The sequence below is a fragment of the Aspergillus pseudotamarii genome (assembly GCF_009193445.1).
Source record: "Aspergillus pseudotamarii strain CBS 117625 unplaced genomic scaffold BDV38scaffold_11, whole genome shotgun sequence".
In the NCBI taxonomy this organism is placed as follows: domain Eukaryota; kingdom Fungi; phylum Ascomycota; class Eurotiomycetes; order Eurotiales; family Aspergillaceae; genus Aspergillus; species Aspergillus pseudotamarii.
Window position 1 is genome coordinate 22,775 of NW_022475025.1, and position 19,489 is coordinate 42,263.

The window sequence follows — 19,489 nt, forward strand, 5'->3', positions numbered from 1 at the left end:
ACTGTATTATACTAATAATGGTAGTACGGGAGTATATCTATTTGGAATTTCAACTAGTACGAACCCGAGAATATTTAATCCGTACTACTTCTGAAATTTAAGCCTACAGTATGGAGTGCTTTGCCCTTCTTAAATTTAGGACCTAGTCTAGATAATAGATATCTATTATCTACACCACTATTACGTATCTACCACTACCACTAATATAATAATTAATAGTAAGTATTAGACTATAAGCTGGATTTATTTAGTTAGAAGATACTATCAAAAAGTACATTGTAAGGCACTACAAAACTAGAAGTGCGTGGCAGTCATAGCCGAATATAAAGAAGTGAGATTTCGGTAAGAAATCCGAAAATCCGAAGTCTTGTCCGTAATCTAGATTTAGTCCGCGGTACTCCGTAGTACTCTCACCCCTCACTAAAGCGACGGGGTCTAGAACGGGAGAACTACGATATTGTAGAAAAACAGGTGGAAATGGAAGGCTGTGCGTTTCGAGACGATATATGGGGTTGTGCTCGGTGAGTGGTGATTTGATATCCTTGAAGGATGTGGTGTGTATAAAAGGGACTGGTCCTCGGATTCTCTTTTACTACTACCAGAACTAACTAAGCACAAAGTGCGTGACATAAGCTGGTTTCTAAGTATGATCTAAGTATAGAGATAAGCAGCTTTACTTTACTAGGGGCCACAGATTCACGTCCTCCTTCAGCTTCACTAGCACTAAGATACAAATATTCCCGGGAAAAAACGAAGTAAAAGAGATAGAGGATGGGAATAGAAAAGTAAAGAATAAGAGAAGACAAAAGAAGAGAAGAGAAATCAATACTGAACAGGCTATCAGCCCGATCAACGAACAAGAAAGCGTATTGGTGATTCGAGTATATCCATTTTGAAAACACCACCTCAGATTACAAGGCGTCATGCTATGTACCAAAGCCCAGACTGGGGAAGGGATTTATGAGCAATTAACCAAACAATCCCAGATGACGATGCTTAGCTATCATAATCGGCTCCCCAATCGTAGTCCTCACGCTGCCATAACAGGTGCTCGTCGTCAGAACCTTCTACGGAGTGCCCATGAGGTATAGGTGCATCGATACCCTCAATAACCTTCAAAGATGGTAATCTTGCATCCTTTTGCTCCAGAAAGTTTGCTATCTGGGCCTCTATATCTAGATCCAGTGATTCCATATACTTGTGTGGGTATTCACCCGGCAAGCCATAGCCGTAGATGCGTAGCGATTCCAGACGTGGGGGGAGGTTGTCAACAAGTGAGAAAGGTTCCTTCAGACGACCGGCACCAAAACCGCGAGCGTAGCAGTAGAGAACATGGGTGCCGATACTAAGATGCTTGAGATTGAGAAAGCTCCTCAGCGCACACTCCGGAGCCATTGATTCCATACCAAGGACTTTTTCCCTTTGAGCCACCCAATCCTGGAGCCCTTCGTCTACCTCTTCATATAGGCCGCTCCAAGACGCGCCGCGATCCTCATCGAACATTTCACGGAAGGTCACATGCGCCTGGATGTCAAGATCCAGCTCTTCCAACGTGTGCCGGTGGGTGAGCAACGACTCCAAGAGAGCTATTGGACTGACTGGTGATACACCATAGTCTAGCTCGCAGCGTCCACCGACTGTAAATGCAAATTTCCTTAGTCGCTTGGCTGACTGGATAATGATATCCAACTCCTCGGGCGAATGCATAATACAGTGGTGGAGTATGATAACAGTGTAGTTGGCTGAACGTGGTCGAGGCCACATTCGTACATCGCGGCTCGGCTGGATAGCCTCGAAACGAACGGATTCAATGGCGGGGAGCTCCCGGATGAAAATAAGGCAGTCATGAACCTCATAATCCCAGTAGAGTGTACCATCATCCATATCATTGTCTATATCAGAGAGAAATCTCACCGAGTGAAGATTCTGCAGACCAGCCACATCGCGCTTCTCATCGACGGCTCGCTGGAGAAAGTTTTCGAATATATATGTTTCGGAGGGATGTTGCAACCCTAGTGGGCAGAAGGCTAAGGATTCCAATTGAGGTGACAGGAAGACAAGCATGACAGCTAGTGCCTGCGCTTGGAAATATAAGTACTTGTCAAATGGACTGAGAATTGTAAGCGCCTAGAAAGATCATTGCTCTATGCAAGAGTAATTGTCGTACCTTCGGGGCGTGCTAACATCCTGTAGAAGCATATTCATTATCTGTTCATGTTCTCCTTGCCCTTTGAACCCTGCGTTTCTGACGGCGAGCTGGAGCCTCTGGAGGTCTTCTGACGGCAGCAAGACCTGTGTTGGCCGAATCTCATAAGGGTCACCCCTATACGATAAGCACGGTGTACGATCTAGCTTCAGTTCGCGTAGTTGTCCCGCGAGGGAAGGGTCTCTAAGAACGGAGAACAAAACCTGCAATCCCCTCTTTATCTCAGCTGGAGTTCGAAGCCGCACCTTGTGGAAGTTGTCATTTCTCTGCAGTTGACAGATAGTACGTCTGGCTGGAAATTGAACCGAGTTTGAGACTGCCATCAGGGTAAGTCCCTTGAAGTGAGAGCGAGAGGTGGGAAATATATGTCGCCGGACGAGCCCTATGCAGGATAGCATGCCAATGGATGATGGATCACTAACAGTGAGTCAAGTGGGACAAAATGATGGGGTGGCAACGGGGCGGAAACAAAGTGATGAAGGGGAAATCGCAAGATTCCCCTGGGGCGGGAATCACCCTGCTTTTATATGCTCCTTGGCTAGGTCAGGTTAGTTAAGTAACTCCCACGTAGCTTGACTAGTTACCAGGGGTTGCTTAGTCATTTGACCAGTGTCTGTACGATGATAGGTACTTTACTTGAGTCCATGAGTCTAACACAAGGATGCGATAATTATGGAAGCTCCTCATAGAGCTGCTACACCATTCATCTAAATTTTCTAGTTCATTTTAGGATTAAATTAGGGCTACAAATAGTAGCTTTGGTGGGTACCCGATGGTTAGTAAGCTTAAACAAACAGCACCCATATTGTGTCAACTGATGTCCTTATCGGAACCCTTGTATTGAAGACCAAAGGAAAGGTGGCGCAGCAGGAATTCTCCCGGAGCCTAGGTTTAACCCTAGGGGTACAGCAATAATTCTAGCTGCTCACCTAATCTTTAAGCGCCTTCAACGCGGGGACCACAATATCATCTAGCTGGTTCTTCAAAAGTTGAGCAGTTGTGTGTACAACCTCAGCGTTGGCAGCTCTAGACCCCATGTATCGCAACGACATCAACATTAGTTGAGTTGCTACCCAGTCTCTCGTTCCTGATGCTGCCACTCTGTACCAGTCCGCGTCCACGTCTTTGAGAATCCCAGGTAGACTCTTGAAGCCAGGTACCGTCTGGGCCAGAACTATTGTCTCAGCGAACAAATTCTCCCGCACGGTGTCAACTCGGCTCAGCACTTCTGGATGGTTAAGGTAATTCCATACCCCTATTGCCTATACGTATGCTTAGTCACATAGAAATTAAAGGAATTTTGGTCATGCGGCCTTTGCTCGAAGTCTTACATACCAGGCGAATGTGTTTAAAAGGAGCCTCCTCGCCCGTACCAGTCTTAGCAGCTAGCTCTAATGCTGGGTCAAACTTTTTCGCATCTTCCGGACTTGTAATGAATCCATTGAAAATTTCGTCCTTAAGCTGCATCTTGAAAATTCTGCCTTTCACCATATTCAAGTACTTCTCGGCGAGAAGAAATGTTGCACGGTTGTTCACTGTACCCAAGGCGCTGTACAAACGATCATTAGGAATTAGGGCGTCCCCGTCAGCAATTGATGGAGCACGATTCAGAGCTGAAAGAGGCTTATCCCAGTATTTGACAAAATTCGCCCCATCTATAATCGCACTTTTCATAAGTGAGCCCGAGGGCAGCACCCCAGTGACGGCACTTCTTAGGAGAATTTTGATGATTACTTTCTGTGATGTTTTAGCCTCGCCACCTCGTCTAGACAGAATCCATTAGTTAGGGTCATCCACGCACCTCAACGACATGTTCTGTATCGAATTTGGACTTTGGGGCCACCTTGCCGGGGTCCACTGCTTCAAAAACTGCCCTAGCACACGACGATGCTCCTAACCTGCCGGATGCTGTTAGTATAGGGTTGATTTAACTGAGCATGAGAACTCATCAAAGAGGCGACATACATGAAGTATTTATGCAGTACCGCTTTACCTGCTTTGGTTTTTAACAGGTCCCCGCTGGAAGGCCAAGGAAGCGCCCTCATCATTATTTTCCATTGCCTGATATGGAATGCCGAAAATGCCGGAAGCGCCCGTCGCTCAATGATATGTATATTATAGTCATCGTCGTCATATGGATCCTCTAGATCTCACTTTTTGTAGTCTGTATCAAGGCTCATGGTGTCACAGTAATCCGAGTCGATCTTGCACAGGTCCATATCATCACAGGATGCTGCTGGTGTTCCCTGAGGCGTGCAGCATAATGCCTTTTTTCTCCACCCTACAATTTGGGGTTCTTGTCAGTAAAACATGCCTATGGCAACTCGCAAAAGCTAGATAATACATACAATTACAACCAGTGAGCGAGTCCCCTTGGTTATCAGTAGCGAAGTGGCAATCTTTCAGTGGAACAGTGTTGTCTTTGCAGCAATAGTGCATGGTATGATGGAAAACGGTACATTTGCCTTAGAGCAGGTTAGCTTGGAATCAGGTTCATCGGGTTTCAAATCCGTATAAGATACCGTTCATGTTAGCCGCTTCTGCCACGCTCACCTCGCCGTCCTTGCAGGATCCATCGCTATGATGGCCGGTTAGTAGCGTTCATATAGAGATGAGTTCGACCAAAGCCAGCATACCAACCAGTCCAGTAGCAGTCCAAGGTAAGATTACCGAAAGTGCTATCCTCGCAACAAAATGCTTTCGTCCCACGCTTGCATTTCTTCGTGGCAGACTCACTCTGGAACCCATTGTAGTCACCTCCACCAGTGCTGGATGTAAAAAGCTTGATTTCTCCTGAATGGCATTGTCCTGTTGAGGCAGGGTTAGCTGCGGTTTATAGGAAACTACCGTATACTGACCATTACAATCTCTCCCACCCCCACGCCACTGACAGGTAGAGGGAGCTGAATCAGTATCGCAACATATCGGTTGACCGTAGTTTTTCTGGTGGTAGATGTGTCAATGTTTGATACTGTTATATACCGACCGCAGTCTCAATTAAAGATCGACAGTACACACCTTGGACTTTTGACATTTATCTTTGTCATATCCCACTAAAGTATACCCTCTGTCACAGGTGACCTGAGCGATATCAAGATTGACGCATTCGGAGCCTCGATAGCACCCTTCATTCAGAGATCTTGCAACACTTTCGGCTAGTACGGCTTGTGTCACGGAGAGAGACCTTACCTTGACCTTCTCTTGCGCTGAGGTGACGTTGGCCTTGCCGAGGAGAGCTGCATGGGCTGCGAAGTCATACGTATCTGTTCAAATAGCGAGTGAGCTGCAAATACTCCAAGAACGTCTAGCCTTGACAACACTGGGGAATATACCAACCTTGGTCAGACGCCCAGATTGAGGAACCACCAAGGTCGACGCTTCTAGCCCAGTCAAGCTCTTGCTTAAACGTTGTTTTGTCGTCGTATGAGATCCATTGGTCCTTGTCATATGTGAAATGCAGAACCGCGGCGTCCTTGTCATGAACAGGAGTAATATGAGGATTTTTATCCAGCAGATCCTGTATCTCGTAGTATGCTAGGTAACCACTGGTGTGAGCACAGGGCCCAGAGGTACCTCCTGTGGTGAAGGGACAGCCCGGAGCTGTACAGCCGCTGTTTTTAAGCGTAAAGGTTCGACCGTAAAAGCCAAAGCCCATAACGACTTTACCTGGATCGGTTCCAACGCGCCAGAGAAGGTCTGCAGCTTCTTTGATATTAGTCAGGTTGGTGTGGGCCTGAACAATACTTCCACTATAGGCCCCATGTTAAGAATAATTCCAATAGTATCAGGAGTAAGACCTGACTTACATAGAATTTCGTCTATCCCACTCGCCATGTAGGTCATATGTCATCTGCCCAGTTTGTTTAGCATTGTGTCTCTTTTCTGGGCTAGACGAGGATACTGACAAAGTTCATCCAGTCTGCGTACTTCAGCAACGCTGGAAGGTCGAACCATTTCAGATACCAGTATGAAGAAGGCGCTGTAAAAGTTATACCAAGCTTTCTGCCCGATGCATCGAATGTGTTTCTTAACTCAGCCAACAATTTGACATAGTTATCTGTATCTCTGGGCTTGCCACGTCGGTCGCCCGCCCCAGGATACTCCCTATATACTTATGTTAGTAGATTCATCCGCTGGAGCAACCGCTAATGTTCACCCTAATTCAGACTTGATGTGCTGTGGAAAGTATTGCTAAGACAGGTTCTGTTTAAGCAACATTCATGATCGACAACCTTCTATACACGTATGATGTGAGCTGCTACAAAGACTCGTAAGATCCTATCAAAACCTGTACCGTGGTAGGTACGATGACCTAACATATAAACTTTAGATCGTCAGGAAACTACTGTGACTTGATCTTGGAGGAATGGCGAAGCCAAACAAATGCAACAGGCGACGACAGCGCAGCGCATGACTGTTCTGACTGCACTCTTGGGCCGTTCAAAATACAACTAGAATCGCCGATAGGCTACCATGATGAGTGGGCAGAAGACTTTACCTCATTAACCTCGAGCTGTGGAGCTACTGGGTATACCTATGTAGCGCCTACGGGATACGCCTTGAATTCCTCTATTACATCGTCTAGCACGGCAACGAGTACCGGTACTGGGACTAATGCTGCTACTCCAACCTCTACGCGCGCCTATGCGACCACGTACACATGTCATTCGATTGCTAAAAAGCATAGTGTTTCTACATACAACCTCATGGTCGCCAATGGAATCACAATTTTCTGCTCAAATCTGGCTGCACCAGGAGAAAATATTTGCATTCCGGAGAGCTGTAACTCAACAACTCTGTTGGCCGGAAATACTTGCGCTCAAATGATGTCTGACTGGAACGTCAACATGGCAAAAATCCTAGCTTGGAATCCGAGCATCAGCAGTTTGTGCGATAATTTTCATCTCTTTTACGGATGGGAAATCTGTAAGGGGTAAGTAGCGAGCAGATCAATTTGTTCTTTATGACTTCATTGTGCTACTTACTGAGTTTTACACGACAGACCCCCAGGTGGTGCTATAGAAGTGCCCACAGGCGCTCCAACGACTACATCAGCCCCTACTACCACTGGTATAGTCTACAGCACACCTGCGCCAGTTCCAACAAATGCTATGGCAGGTTCTAATCACCGCTGCGGTAAATGGTATACGGTAAGAAATTAACCTGTTTTACAAGTGTTGTCTATGGGCCTTGCCTCTAACAGTTCGATAAATTCTTTTCTAGACAAAATATAACGACTCATGCACCGATATTGCCGCTAATGCTGGGATTCCATACGAGGAGTGGCTGTTCCTGAATCCAGACGTCTTTGCCAACTGTACGAACCTGTGGGACGGATATGCCTACTGCGTTGGAGCCGTCGGCAACATTGCGACCTACTCAGGCTGGACTGTCACTGCAGCACCCACCACCAGCTTCACCATACCTGCAAGTACAACGGAGACATGGACCCCAGGACCAACCTATACACTGCCACATGCTGCGGGAACATTGCAAGACTGTGCAGTTTATAGGGATGCTATTGATGCAAACAATAACCCAACGAAGGAGTGGGGTCTTAGTACTGATTTCCTGGACAGGCTCGGCATCAACTACACAGCCTGTTCATTCTATTCCCACCCTTACTCGGTCACTGTTGGTGACCTCGTACAGTGGAACCCCAGCCTAGATGTATCGGATTGTGTGGTTCACAAGGGCTATAGTTACTGCGTTCTGAACTCACACGATCGTACGTATAATCTATCAAGTCCCATAGGCTGACTGCTGCTTACATCGCATTGCGGCAGGCGGACCGCATGAACTATGCTAACAAACTGAATCAGATACTTCGAGCGATCCTCCGGACGGCGTGCCCGTCGAGAGAAAATGCGATACCGTCGATGAAGCGTGGATCATGAAGGGTACTGCGTCTGGTTGCAATTGCTACTACGTGATACGTAGCAAAGAGGCTGAGGGTACATGATTCCTGCCGTGGTTCCCCCAGTAGCTAGGCGAAGCTGACCAACACTTTCTAGCTTTCAGTGCTCTGCTATAACCGAAGGATCTGACTTTTCCGAAGCCAAGCTAGTGGAGTTGAATCCGTGGATAGGGTCCGGTGACTGTAATACTGGGCTGTTTGCGGGACTCAAAGGTGAAGAGCAGCGCGCAGTTTGCCTGGGTACTGGTCCACTGTCATCATCAAGCACGACGACTTCACTAACCTAAGCAACTAGTCCTGTCACCCCAACCATTGATACATCTACATCCCTTGCCCCTTTAGCGACCGTCACACCCCAGCCGGGGGCAATCAAAACGTGCAATGCGTATCATGTGGTAAAGAGCGGAGATGAATGTGCCACCATTGCAGAGGCAAATGGCATTGCGTTGGACACGTTCTATAAATGGAATCCACAAGTAGGGAGCGATTGCAGAACTCTTTGGCTAGGATATGGTGTCTGTGTCGGTGTTTCCTCTTAGCGATTGTAAGCATTTGGCTATTTAAACCGCTGTGGTCGGCATACTTCCTACTTTGTGACTATGTTAGAGCATTTCTGAAGAACAGTCAGTTCTTGTATAGCACGAAATCATAAACTAAGGTTCTCTAACTGTACACTAAACGGGTGGCTTTGTGACTTTTGTTCTGAACGCCGATTAGAATAATATGTGCTCGAGAGTTCTCCTGTAAATACCCGGTTTCTGTTTTCATGGGTATATAAGTCACGACATATATATCTTCCTGACAGAGCGATACAACAGGCTGATTTCTCAAATAACAGCTCCAAATAGAGGCTTCTAGTATAGATAGAGTACTACTAAACATATAGAACTATCGTACAGCTACCAGTCAACTTTCGATTTGTGTTTTTCAATCTATTTTAGACCCTCTGTTAACTTAATGTAGTTGGTTCACTTTGGGCTATTCTTCGAATAGTCTTTGGCGCGCGAGTTCAGCCAGCAGGAATAGGGCTTCGCGATTCCCTTGACGCGATATATGGACTCGGAGTGAACTATAACAGAGAAACTATAGGTTGTTTCTGAATGACTTGCATTAATCGATCGGCACGCACGTTGATCAAGAAACCATCGATATATCGCCTGGTATGCTCGACGAAGGCCGAGCACAGAGTGCACTAGGCCAATGCAGTAGCCTGAGCTACCATCAATCCGGAGCAGAGTCACTACCATTCATCAAATCCGGGACCATTGATTTGGTGATTGCCGTACAGGCAGCGCATTGGTTTGAGGGTCAAGCAGTTTGGCAGGAGCTAAAACGAATTGTCCGCACACGAGGCACTGTTGCCTTTTGGAATTGGGGACGGTACTTTTTAATCGGCCGCCCTTATGGTGATGCAGTACTACGGAAATATGTATCCCATGTCGATTATTTAGAACCGTACTGGCCTTAGCCCGGTATATCTGTCTGGGATGATAGGATGAGAGCGGTAGAATGTCACGATCCCTCAAACTGGGAGAGTATCACCCGGTTAGAATATGAGCCATGTCTGGAGAAGCTCAGCACAGGTGTGGGTGATGGAGTGCGCATGTCTACCCGACAAACACTGCGAGAATTAGAAGCACTGCTACGTACATGGAGCTGCGTGCATGAATGGCGGATAGCGCATCCTGAAGCCCGGGCAAAATATGAGGGCGGCAGTGGAGACATTATTGACTCGCTGATGGAGGAGATGATCCAAGCGGAAGCAGATTGGCGAAACTTTGCAAAGAAAGGGGATTGGCAAGAGATTACAGTTGATATCGAGACACGCACTATCTTGCTCCTTGCGCGGCGGAGAGGAGAATAATTAGTCACAGCTCAGCCAAACAAATGGATACGAAGTCGAAGAAGTGGTGGGTTTGCAAGATCTGCTTAAGCATGAATGCTACTGCTAACGTAATTTCTGGTTTAATCCCAGCGCTTACCCCGGATCCTGACCCTATGTCCACGTCCGGGTGGCCATTGACTGATCATGTTCGACTTTGGGCAGCCATATTTCGGTCTGCGAGGGAGGTGGTCAACATTTTGGATCACGTTGGCTTGCCTACTACTGTCCACCTCACGACCATGGGAGTCGATAAGGTCTAGACATAATCAATGACGGTTGTAAATTGTGTCGATATAACCTGGTTTTTGTCTACCAATAGTCTGTGGCACAATTACAACCACCAGGCTGTTTAGTTTTCTTTAGGTAGGTATAAGTGTAGTCATTCTTAGAGAAAAGAGCCCCAATGATAGAAGTGATGTTTATAGGATGGTGGACAAAAGAACATCTTATAATTAATGTAACTTTAATTACAAAACTTTTGGAAAGCTTGTTGGAACGACATACTCTTGTTCTGTGGCACTTTGTATAATTTAAGACAACCCTAATGCTCCTAGGGTACAGCACTTATCTCAGTGTTCTACAATATAGTATCAAGTTTACTCTCATGCTTCTTGAACCAGTCTACTACTAGCTTACACCTCCGGTAATTCCGGAGACGTCAAGGCTTCCATTGGTTAAAGAATAATTCCCCCACACCTGTGCAAGAACAATTAGCCACCTACAGGCTGCATCTTCGTCTGCATGTGCCAACTTCTGACCACGCTAGACTGCGTATAACATAGAGGCCATGCAGCGAGGTATCTGGCTATTGCACGCATGAGGGCTGTGTCGTACGCACTTCCCTAGCCAGTGGGGGTTAGTGACTTGAGACAGCAATAGACACTTGAATCTTTTGGTGGAATAACAGTATTGCTCAGAAACAGGGCACCTACAAGTGCCGTGCCTAGTGATGGAATATTGACCAGTCGATCACTCGAGTAGTTCCGAAAATCTGTTCATTGAAACTACGTGGGTCACATTCTGAGGGAGTACCCGTCATGTCCCATCTAAGTTTGCGCCACATTTGCAGATCTTCCGGAATTAGTTTCCTATGCTGGTGCAACTTTTCTGTACCACCAAAGAATATCTCTTTGTAAAACATGTAGTATCGACGTCCTAAACAGCGGGCTACATCAGGTTCCAGCGATACAACTGTTATGATCTGGATATGCCTTTTCAATGCCCGTTGGATTACCCGTTGGGCATTCTCATGGGCGGCCGGACCCACAGGCAGATGATGGGAGAATATATATGGTGGTCTTTATTCAGTGTAGCGGAAGAGGTGGAAAAGTGGTTAAGATGGAGATTCTGACACGCACACTGTCACCTACCGGATGTGGCAATAGAAAATATCACGTCTCTGTGGTAACCAATTCTCCCGAGTAGTGAGCATTAAACATGGCGCAGGGGCAGCTACAGTTTCGGGGAGGAACGGTTCACTCCGAGCTTAAATAGAGTTCCTAAGGATCCGGAGTTAAATTAGACATCAATATGTTACACAAGATCGTCATAGACTAGAACTGTTACAGGACGAGTAAGTCGTGCCAACCTAAGCATGCCTACTGAACAAAGAAGAGATAGCTAATTGACAGGAATAACGCGTCGTACGACATATTTCTGTGGTAAAGGCTTGGCAACGATGCCTTAGGCAGAGGCTCCCTTGGTAAAGGGCTGCCTGTATGTCAGTCCCATAACACTCTGCACTTTTAATCACCTTTTCAACTGCGCATTGTAATGGTTGAAGGCCAAACAGATATATGCCGCTTACACTGTTGGATTCAGTGGTTTTTCTTTGCTGCTCCAATTGGTATATATTCACAGGTGTCTTTCCCGGTCCATTGAATGATTGATTACTCAGAGAAGTGTCTTCTGGGTTGCTTTATGAAGCTTAGTAAGAACAGTCTCTGGAGAGCCGAATTCCAGCAGCCTCTAAAGGATTGCTTTTCTGTATGTTTTTGTGTGTGTGTGTAATAAAAGACTGTCTTGATCTACATTAAGGGCTTAGTGCTGATGTCTAGAACAAGCCACATCAGATGGTTCATTCTAAAACCTAGTTCCGTTCTCAGCAATAGCTATTTAACATTGGCAGATATGTCATGATCCCATCTACGTATACCTTATTTGCTCTATACGCTATTGAATCTGCTGTTTGCGGGTATGCTGGAGAAATTAGGCCATGATCAAAGTTTTATGCGCTTTTGATGGCATGGTGGCCTTTTGGATGAGCCGTGTTGTGAGCGCCGTCGGAACGCGGAACCACATCAAACCATCATCTTTACATTATCTGTGCATATGATCCATGCTGGATCTGTGCTATCATTGCAACAATAGCTTAAACATAAGTGAAAACTAGGCTTCTAATTGATACCTGGCTTTTAATGAAATCATTATGATTCTTTCTACTCATCGCTGTGCATGTATCCTTCTTTCTTTACATATCATTCGGTGGACGAAGTCGATCTATATGGATATAGCTACTGGCTGTTTGTCGAGTCATGTATTGCTGTCAAACAGCTTTCTTTACTTTACCCAAGATTCTCTTCTTGACTCTTATACTTAATTTCTTGTAACCAAGTTCGGGCGTGAGCGGGACAATATGAAGACTTCAGACACCTCCTCAATTGCTATCCTTCCTGTGGCACCGGCCGTAGCGTCTGATATTTAGTCTATCTTTAGTTCGGCTATGTTAATTATGAAATGAGGGGGTGGATGATGTGTGTACTATTAACGCAAACCTTATTGATTTGAATCGCTTGACTTAGAATTATACTAGTGATGGTGATCGTGTGTGATAATGACGTCCGTCAGCCATTTTAAAACGACTTTGGGAACAAGAGTTTGATTATGAACTTCGCTTTTCCAGCTTTTCCGCAAACAATGTCATGAAATCATAACAAATTTTGCTTAAACCTTAAAGAAATATTGAATGTAGCATTTCATGGGCACTTACCTGCATTTGGATAACGTGCAGACACTATAAAGGAAACCATTCTCACCTCTATATAACCACGTTCAAAGGCTTGACCCTCTTCAAAATCATCTAACGAGGATTAAATTTAAATAAAACAAACCTTTACGATGAATATCTCTCTACTCACTCTTTGCTTGATCACCGCTGCGCTGACGGCAGCAACATGTGTCCAGAACGCTGATTACTGTGGCTGGTATCTTCAACAACACCCTGATGTGGGTAATGGAGGCGGTATGTGTAACCCGAATACAGATATTAACTCACTACTATTGAAATATATCAGCTGCTAACATAAACCGAAGCCTATCAATCTCAGGGAATATACCACTGCGATCATCCCAAAAACATACTATCCTACAAGACAGGTTGCAACTACTGTTGCGGTCCAACAGCTCATTGCAACAACAAAAAGTGTTGAATCTTTTATTTATGGATTCAGGTTTACTATATATTCTCTACAATATTGTGGGAAAGCTGTATCTATGGCGCTGGGTATAAGAGTCAGGACTTACTAATGGGCATTAAGTTGAAATAGTATTTTGCCTTGGTATAGGTTTTCCCCTACAATAGGTTTTTCCTATACCTGTTATGCAAATGCAAAGGCAGCTCTTGGAAGATAACTGCATTAATTTTTATCCTGGTCTAACTGTAATGTTATTATTATTAATCAAGTCTAACGTCCGTATCGAGCCGTTGGCTATCATAGACACGTGTGCCTAGGCAGTGGCCTAGCCAATTAAGTCTAACCTGGCTTAGGTTATAACACCTGCTTCATGTGCTATCTACCTGTGTATTAACTCTATTGGCCCGCCTAACTGTTTCTACACTGTGGCCTAGACAGAAACTTGTGACTAATGGCGTATTGCAATACCGCCATAGTTAATACACTGGATACCACTTATACCTCACAACAAATATTTGACAACCTTCACCTAGTCTCATAGACCAGTCATGGGTTCACTGGGGCCCAGCTACCCAACCTTTCTCAATATCACGCAATCGAGTTAGAAGGTTGTGGGTGACAGGATCCTGATAGGCGGCCTATTAGCCGCGCTTGTAGACTAATTGGATTCCTTTGCTGAACTGCAGAGGTATGCCCCGAGGACTGCACACCTAGAGTGGCGCGGGTTCCCCGCTTAACCCGACCCGAACCCGCAAAACTTACACATGTTCTTCTTAGTATTATATAGTTAACTATAGTTAAGAGATTAATTAATCTTAATCCAATCTAATTAGTATCGGTTAAGAAATTTTTATATCTTAACCTAACTGATACCGATTAGGTTACGTTATGACTAGGTTACGGATGCTAGGTTCTGCCACTCTACCTGAGGCGTGGTTTTTAGCTTAACCAACAGGTCCTGACACAGCCAAAACATACTACATGTATCCTACTAGAAACAGTTAGTAGCCTGAATTGACGAGTCTCGCGTGGTACACTATAACTGCTAAGTACAGCATTTGAGAGCAGATGAACGGCATTTCATATCTGGCCCTCGACAATTACAAATTGGCCCGCCAATGCAGCACTCTCGGCTATAACCTGGGGCCCCTTTCCCAGGTCAGTCGGACTTATTCCCACAACAGTAGCCTCGATCATGTCCGCTGCCTCAGCCGCTCTAGACGCATCAAATGACTTCCACACTGCCTTCTTCGCCAGCTTTGGCCTCTCCTCTGTTTGATTGGAAAAGAACGACCAAAGCTTGACTTCCAGATAGCCGACGGCGATTATGCGTTCTCCCGGAGCTGCAAACGAGGCTGACCGAGAAAACTCGCCCAAATGGCTTACCGCCACTTTTGGATTAACTGCCTCGGAAATCGCAGCTTCTCCAGGAAGGACAGTTGTTGAACCTGGGGCAAAGGCTTCAGCTGCGGTAGATACAGGTACTGTCGCCTTGACGCCGACCGCTGCAGTTGTATCGTGGTCCAGTGACACGGAGATGTCTTGAACCGCATGCAACGCGACAACCATGTAGACGCGAGACTTCTTCTTGTATGTCTCCACCCACTTCTGAACAGCCTCATCCTTGAGGAGTGTCTCGAGTTTATCATCGACGTTGAGAAGCTCATAGCTCACAGCCTTGTCAGTCTGAACTGTGTCGGCAGAGGTGCCAAATTTTCTGGCAGAGAAATCAAGCAACTTTGTCAGCGCAACCTGGAAGTTCGAGGATGAGCGCGCGTTGGTTAAGCTGTAGACGTTGGCAAACTCGTTCCGGGAGCGGTCGGCTTCGTTCAGCTGGAGCGTGCCTGTCTTGCAAAAGTTACGGCACGGATTGGCGGTATCGAGGACCAGGCGTCCGAGGGCGACCTGGTCAAAGTTGAGAAATCCATTCATGAATCTCGAAAGCGTCGACATTTTTGTGTATTGCGATCCAAAATGTTGTGGTGAATATTTTAACAAAACAAATCCATAGGTGAAACTTCTCTCTATAAAATACAAATGGATTGCCAATAAAATGGTGCAAACAATGGCCACCTCGTATTCGACTTCACATGACGTAAAGATTATGTGGGATCTGCCGACTGCAACGCACATCTTGTATAAGCTGACCACCTATCACTACCTCAGAGACACTCTCTGTTTGCTTCAACCTTAGTTCCGTGTGGCTATTGAGGCTGTAAGCTGATTTGGGTAGATTTACCCCGATGGTGGATGAGATTCAGGAAACGGAAGCGGCACTTGAAGCACTTCCTGGCCGTGATGGACCGGATAGAGCTGCTGCCTTGAACGAGCTGGCGAAGGCTCAATGGCGGGCCGCTCTCCAGGAGCACAACAGCAGCCTCCTTCAACAGGCCATCTCCACTATTCAACAAGCAGTTTCAATGTCAGAAGAAATCCCTGACAAGCGGGCAGGCTATCTCAATAACCTAGGCGTCTTTTTGAGAGACTTTGCCACAATGGAGAAGAGCGCCACTGCACTTGAACAGTCAGCTGATGCTCTGGAGCGTGGGAAGCGTTGCGCCCCTGACCACTTGAGATGCACATTACTGCTCAATCTCGCGAACACTCTTCAAACTAGGTACAAATTCAGGTCCCGAGGTGACCTCAACGGACTTAACCTGGCAATCTCCACATATGAAGAGAGCCTAGATGCCAACCCAACTCTATCCACCAAGCCCAGACTTTTAAATGGCCTGTGTCTGTCCTTGATGGACCGGTTTACAGCCCAGCACTCATTGGAAGATCTGGAACACGCCCACGACGCAGCTCAGAAAGCTGTGGAAGAGTCTGATGAAAGCCATCCGTTCCGCGCCATCTTCCTCGATACTTATGCCTACGTTCTGTCGAGCTTATTCGACTACGAGCCGTCAATGGACACCCTCAACGCTTCCATCTCCAGGGGCCAAGAAGCTATCGATATTGCTGAGGAGCAACGGTCCCCCAAACTTCCCTTATTTATCGCCAACCTCGCTAGCTCGCTGATGAGGCGTCATAGTATTAACGCCTCCCAATCGGATCTTGGAAATGCCATCAAGATGCTTGAGTCAACTCTCGCAACCATTGTTCCATCAGATCCGGCGTGGCCCCTCTGCTCCCTGAATTACTCTGTTGCACTACAGGACAGATTCGAATCTTCTGGGACACTTGAGAACATAGAAGCATGTCTTTCAATTTTGACAGAACTGAGAGAGCAGTTGACGGAGCAGGAGCCGCTTTGGCCACAAATTCAGTCAGCGTTTGCATCTGCATTAATCCGGCGGTGCGACTTCAATGTCGTGGTTGGCGATCTCGATACAGCCGTCCGAACTCTCAAAGATGTGGCGGATCATCTCTCCGAAGAAAATATCTATGCGTCGACCGTGTATGGGGACCTCAGTGTTGCACTTCTTGCCCGCTTTGAGCTTCGCAGATCCATGGTTGACTTGGACTTGTCGCGAAGCACAGCGCAAAAGGCCCTTGACTTGCTACCTGCAACATCTATGGACTACCCAATCGCGCTCACCACCTGTGCCAATACCCTCCTGCGCTCTTACGAGGAGACAGAGGACGATGAGCTGCTCGATTCTGCGATTAACCTTTACGAAGATGCCATCACACATGACTGCGTCTGGAGGCGTCTGCGGCCGGCCAGACTGACTGCCCTGGGCTTTGTCCTGCAACTCCGTTATGGCCGTCACAAGCAAGATGCGGATTGGAGGCGATGCTACGACGTCTGCAATGAAGCGGTAGACCTGTCTGCGGACAGTCCAACGCTGTATCTTCCCCTGGGTCAGAAGGGTGGTGCCATTCTCGAGAAAGCTCGCGCGGATGCAGACATCTCACAGCGTGCCATTCATCTGCATGAAGCAATCTCCTCCCTGGAGCAGTCCCTGGCCTTGATGCCCGCACATCACAGTAACCGTGCGCCTTGGCTTAACAACCTCGGATTGGCATGTGAAATGATGTACAAAGACTCCGGGAATCAACAGGCATACACGACTGCGTTGGCTCGCTATGTTGAAGCTGCCGAGTTGCCGACAGCTGCGCCGCTGCAGCGTGTCACCGCTGTGTACCGAGCTTTGGTACTAGCCGGCCGTTCGGATATCCAAGAGTCGTCTAGGTTGGCCTTACTTGCCATCCGACTAATGCCGACCTTGAGTCCCCGGCTACTGAAGCGACAGGAGCAAAAGTCTATGATATCCATGTTTAGCGGCCTCGGCAGCTACGGTACCGCACTTCTCTTGGAAGCTGGCCACGATGTCGTCGATGCTGTCAACGCTCTCGAAACAAGCCGCGGTATAATGAACGGCCTGCTGATAGATACAAGAACGGATTTAACAGCTCTTGAAGAACGCGACGAGTCGCTGGCTACGCGGTTTGCAGACCTGTGTCTCAAGTTGGACTCCCAGTCTGATCAACTGTCACGGCTTGGTCGTCGCGGGGATTTCTTGGATATGAGCTCCGAGAGTCGGATATCAGCGGCCAAAGCATTTGATGACACTGTCGCCGAGATCCGGGAGCTCGATGGTTTCCACGACTTCCTCCAGCCGCCCACTGCTGCTGAGTACCACGCACTGGCAGTCTCCTCGCACATTGTTCTTCTCAATGTCGCCTCATTTCGGAGCGATGCATTGGTCGTCAGTTCCGAGCGCATATGGAACATCTCACTGCAGACGCTCAGGTTGGAAGATGCTGTCAATCGAGCGAATGCTCTCACAGAGGCTATACGTAATGACAATGCCACTACCAGAATGGCCACTAACGACCATATCAGGCAGTTGCTAAGCTGGCTCTGGGCCAACGTCGTCAACCCTATTCAAATCCAGCTTCGTCGAAACAGTGGCAAGGCTAAACTTCGCATTTGCTGGATCGCCACGGGGGCCATGACAAACTTTCCCATCCATGCCGCCACTGATGAAGCGAGTGGTGATAACGCCATGGATATCATAATCTCATCTTACGGGACCACCATCAAGGCCATAAGGTTCTCCCAGCAGAAACTGGAACAAATAACTGGTCGCGGGGGTCAAGCCCTCGTGGTGTCTATGAAAGAAACGCCGGGGGAAAGAAGCCTTCCTTTTGCCGAGGAAGAGGCTGAGTCCCTCCTTAATTTGCTGCGTCCCTTGATGCCAGCAACCATGCTCAGTTACCCACCCTCGCAGTCCAGCACGACCGCTCCGACAAAGCTAAGCGTCCTCACGGAGCTGGACACAGCGGCCATCGTCCTCCTCAGTTGCCATGGTATTGACGATCATAATGACCCGTCCTTGAGCCGGTTGCTACTATCCGACTGGCAGAACGAGCCCCTGACTGTCGCTGACATTACGGCGCAGCGCCTCCCATGCGCCCGCACAGCCTACCTATCAGCGTGTCACGCCGCCGTCGGCCGGGCTGCCACCTTGCTTGACGAGGGGATTCATCTGGCGGCGGCGTTCCAGCTGGCCAGCTTCCCCCAGGCCGTGGGGACGCTGTGGCAGGTGAATGACAGGCGGGCGATGCAGGTTTCGAGACGGGTTTGGGAGGTGTTAATTGGGGAGAACGGGAGGCTGAGATATGAGCTGTTGGGTCAGGCGCTGAATGAGGCTGTGAGGGAGTTGAGACAGAGTACGAAGATGTGTGAAGATGAGGATGTTGATATCGAGTTCGATGATGAGCCCTTTCTATGGGCTCCTTTTGTTTACATGGGCTTATAATGGTAGTCGGCAGTTAGCGCTATTTGGTACTTAGGTATGTACAAGGGGCAAATCCATGGTAGATCTTGACTATCTAACTATAAAAAATTATTTATTTTCTAACCCAGAGGGGAAATGGGATGGTCCTGGATCCTAATTAGAGTAGACGCTGTTTTGCGGGTATACTATATATGTAACTCCAAGGTATTCTGGATCGTTGATCCAGAATTATTTTGATCTTTGGTCTCATGAAATATTGGGCCCTGGCTATATCTCTTATACCCGGCTTAGAATTAACCTTGAGAATTATTAGAATTTATATAATATTAAATAATATATGTAATAATACAGCTTTATCATTAGCTCTAGTTTTCATAG

General features: G+C 47.1%; 6 protein-coding genes across 6 annotated transcripts; 3 read left to right on the forward strand and 3 right to left on the reverse strand.

Moving 5' to 3' along the window:
- Window positions 1–825: 825 nt before the first annotated feature.
- Window positions 826–2,666, reverse strand: BDV38DRAFT_18047 (uncharacterized protein). Its single transcript, XM_032052071.1, has one exon. The coding sequence runs from the start codon at window positions 2,062–2,064 to the stop codon at window positions 997–999; it is 1,068 nt and encodes a 355-aa protein (XP_031916459.1). The 5' UTR covers window positions 2,065–2,666; the 3' UTR covers window positions 826–996.
- Window positions 2,667–3,135: 469 nt separating this feature from the next.
- BDV38DRAFT_279907 (glycosyl hydrolases family 18-domain-containing protein) lies at window positions 3,136–6,160 on the reverse strand (the record flags this gene model as incomplete). Its single annotated transcript, XM_032059162.1, has 12 exons — window positions 3,136–3,468; window positions 3,542–3,943; window positions 4,008–4,104; window positions 4,361–4,487; window positions 4,555–4,671; window positions 4,729–4,784; window positions 4,843–5,014; window positions 5,065–5,149; window positions 5,225–5,469; window positions 5,543–5,955; window positions 6,013–6,056; window positions 6,134–6,160. The coding sequence occupies 12 exons, from the start codon at window positions 6,158–6,160 to the stop codon at window positions 3,136–3,138; spliced, it is 2,118 nt and encodes a 705-aa protein (XP_031916460.1).
- A 266-nt stretch (window positions 6,161–6,426) lies between these two features.
- Window positions 6,427–8,168, forward strand: BDV38DRAFT_269009 (uncharacterized protein; the record flags this gene model as incomplete). Its single annotated transcript, XM_032056886.1, has 5 exons — window positions 6,427–6,476; window positions 6,537–7,139; window positions 7,209–7,356; window positions 7,490–7,934; window positions 8,029–8,168. 5 exons carry the CDS (start codon window positions 6,427–6,429, stop codon window positions 8,166–8,168), a joined length of 1,386 nt encoding a protein of 461 aa, XP_031916461.1.
- Window positions 8,169–9,285: 1,117 nt separating this feature from the next.
- Window positions 9,286–9,987, forward strand: BDV38DRAFT_269010 (putative S-adenosylmethionine-dependent methyltransferase; the record flags this gene model as incomplete). Its single annotated transcript, XM_032056887.1, has 2 exons — window positions 9,286–9,578; window positions 9,618–9,987. The coding sequence occupies 2 exons, from the start codon at window positions 9,286–9,288 to the stop codon at window positions 9,985–9,987; spliced, it is 663 nt and encodes a 220-aa protein (XP_031916462.1).
- Window positions 9,988–14,451: 4,464 nt separating this feature from the next.
- Window positions 14,452–15,818, reverse strand: BDV38DRAFT_239662 (uncharacterized protein). The gene has a single exon (XM_032053783.1). The coding sequence runs from the start codon at window positions 15,552–15,554 to the stop codon at window positions 14,502–14,504; it is 1,053 nt and encodes a 350-aa protein (XP_031916463.1). The 5' UTR covers window positions 15,555–15,818; the 3' UTR covers window positions 14,452–14,501.
- BDV38DRAFT_279911 (CHAT domain-containing protein) lies at window positions 15,665–19,132 on the forward strand (the record flags this gene model as incomplete). The annotated part of the gene is made up of 1 exon (XM_032059163.1): window positions 15,665–19,132. One exon carries the CDS (start codon window positions 15,665–15,667, stop codon window positions 19,130–19,132), a length of 3,468 nt encoding a protein of 1,155 aa, XP_031916464.1.
- Window positions 19,133–19,489: the final 357 nt, after the last annotated feature.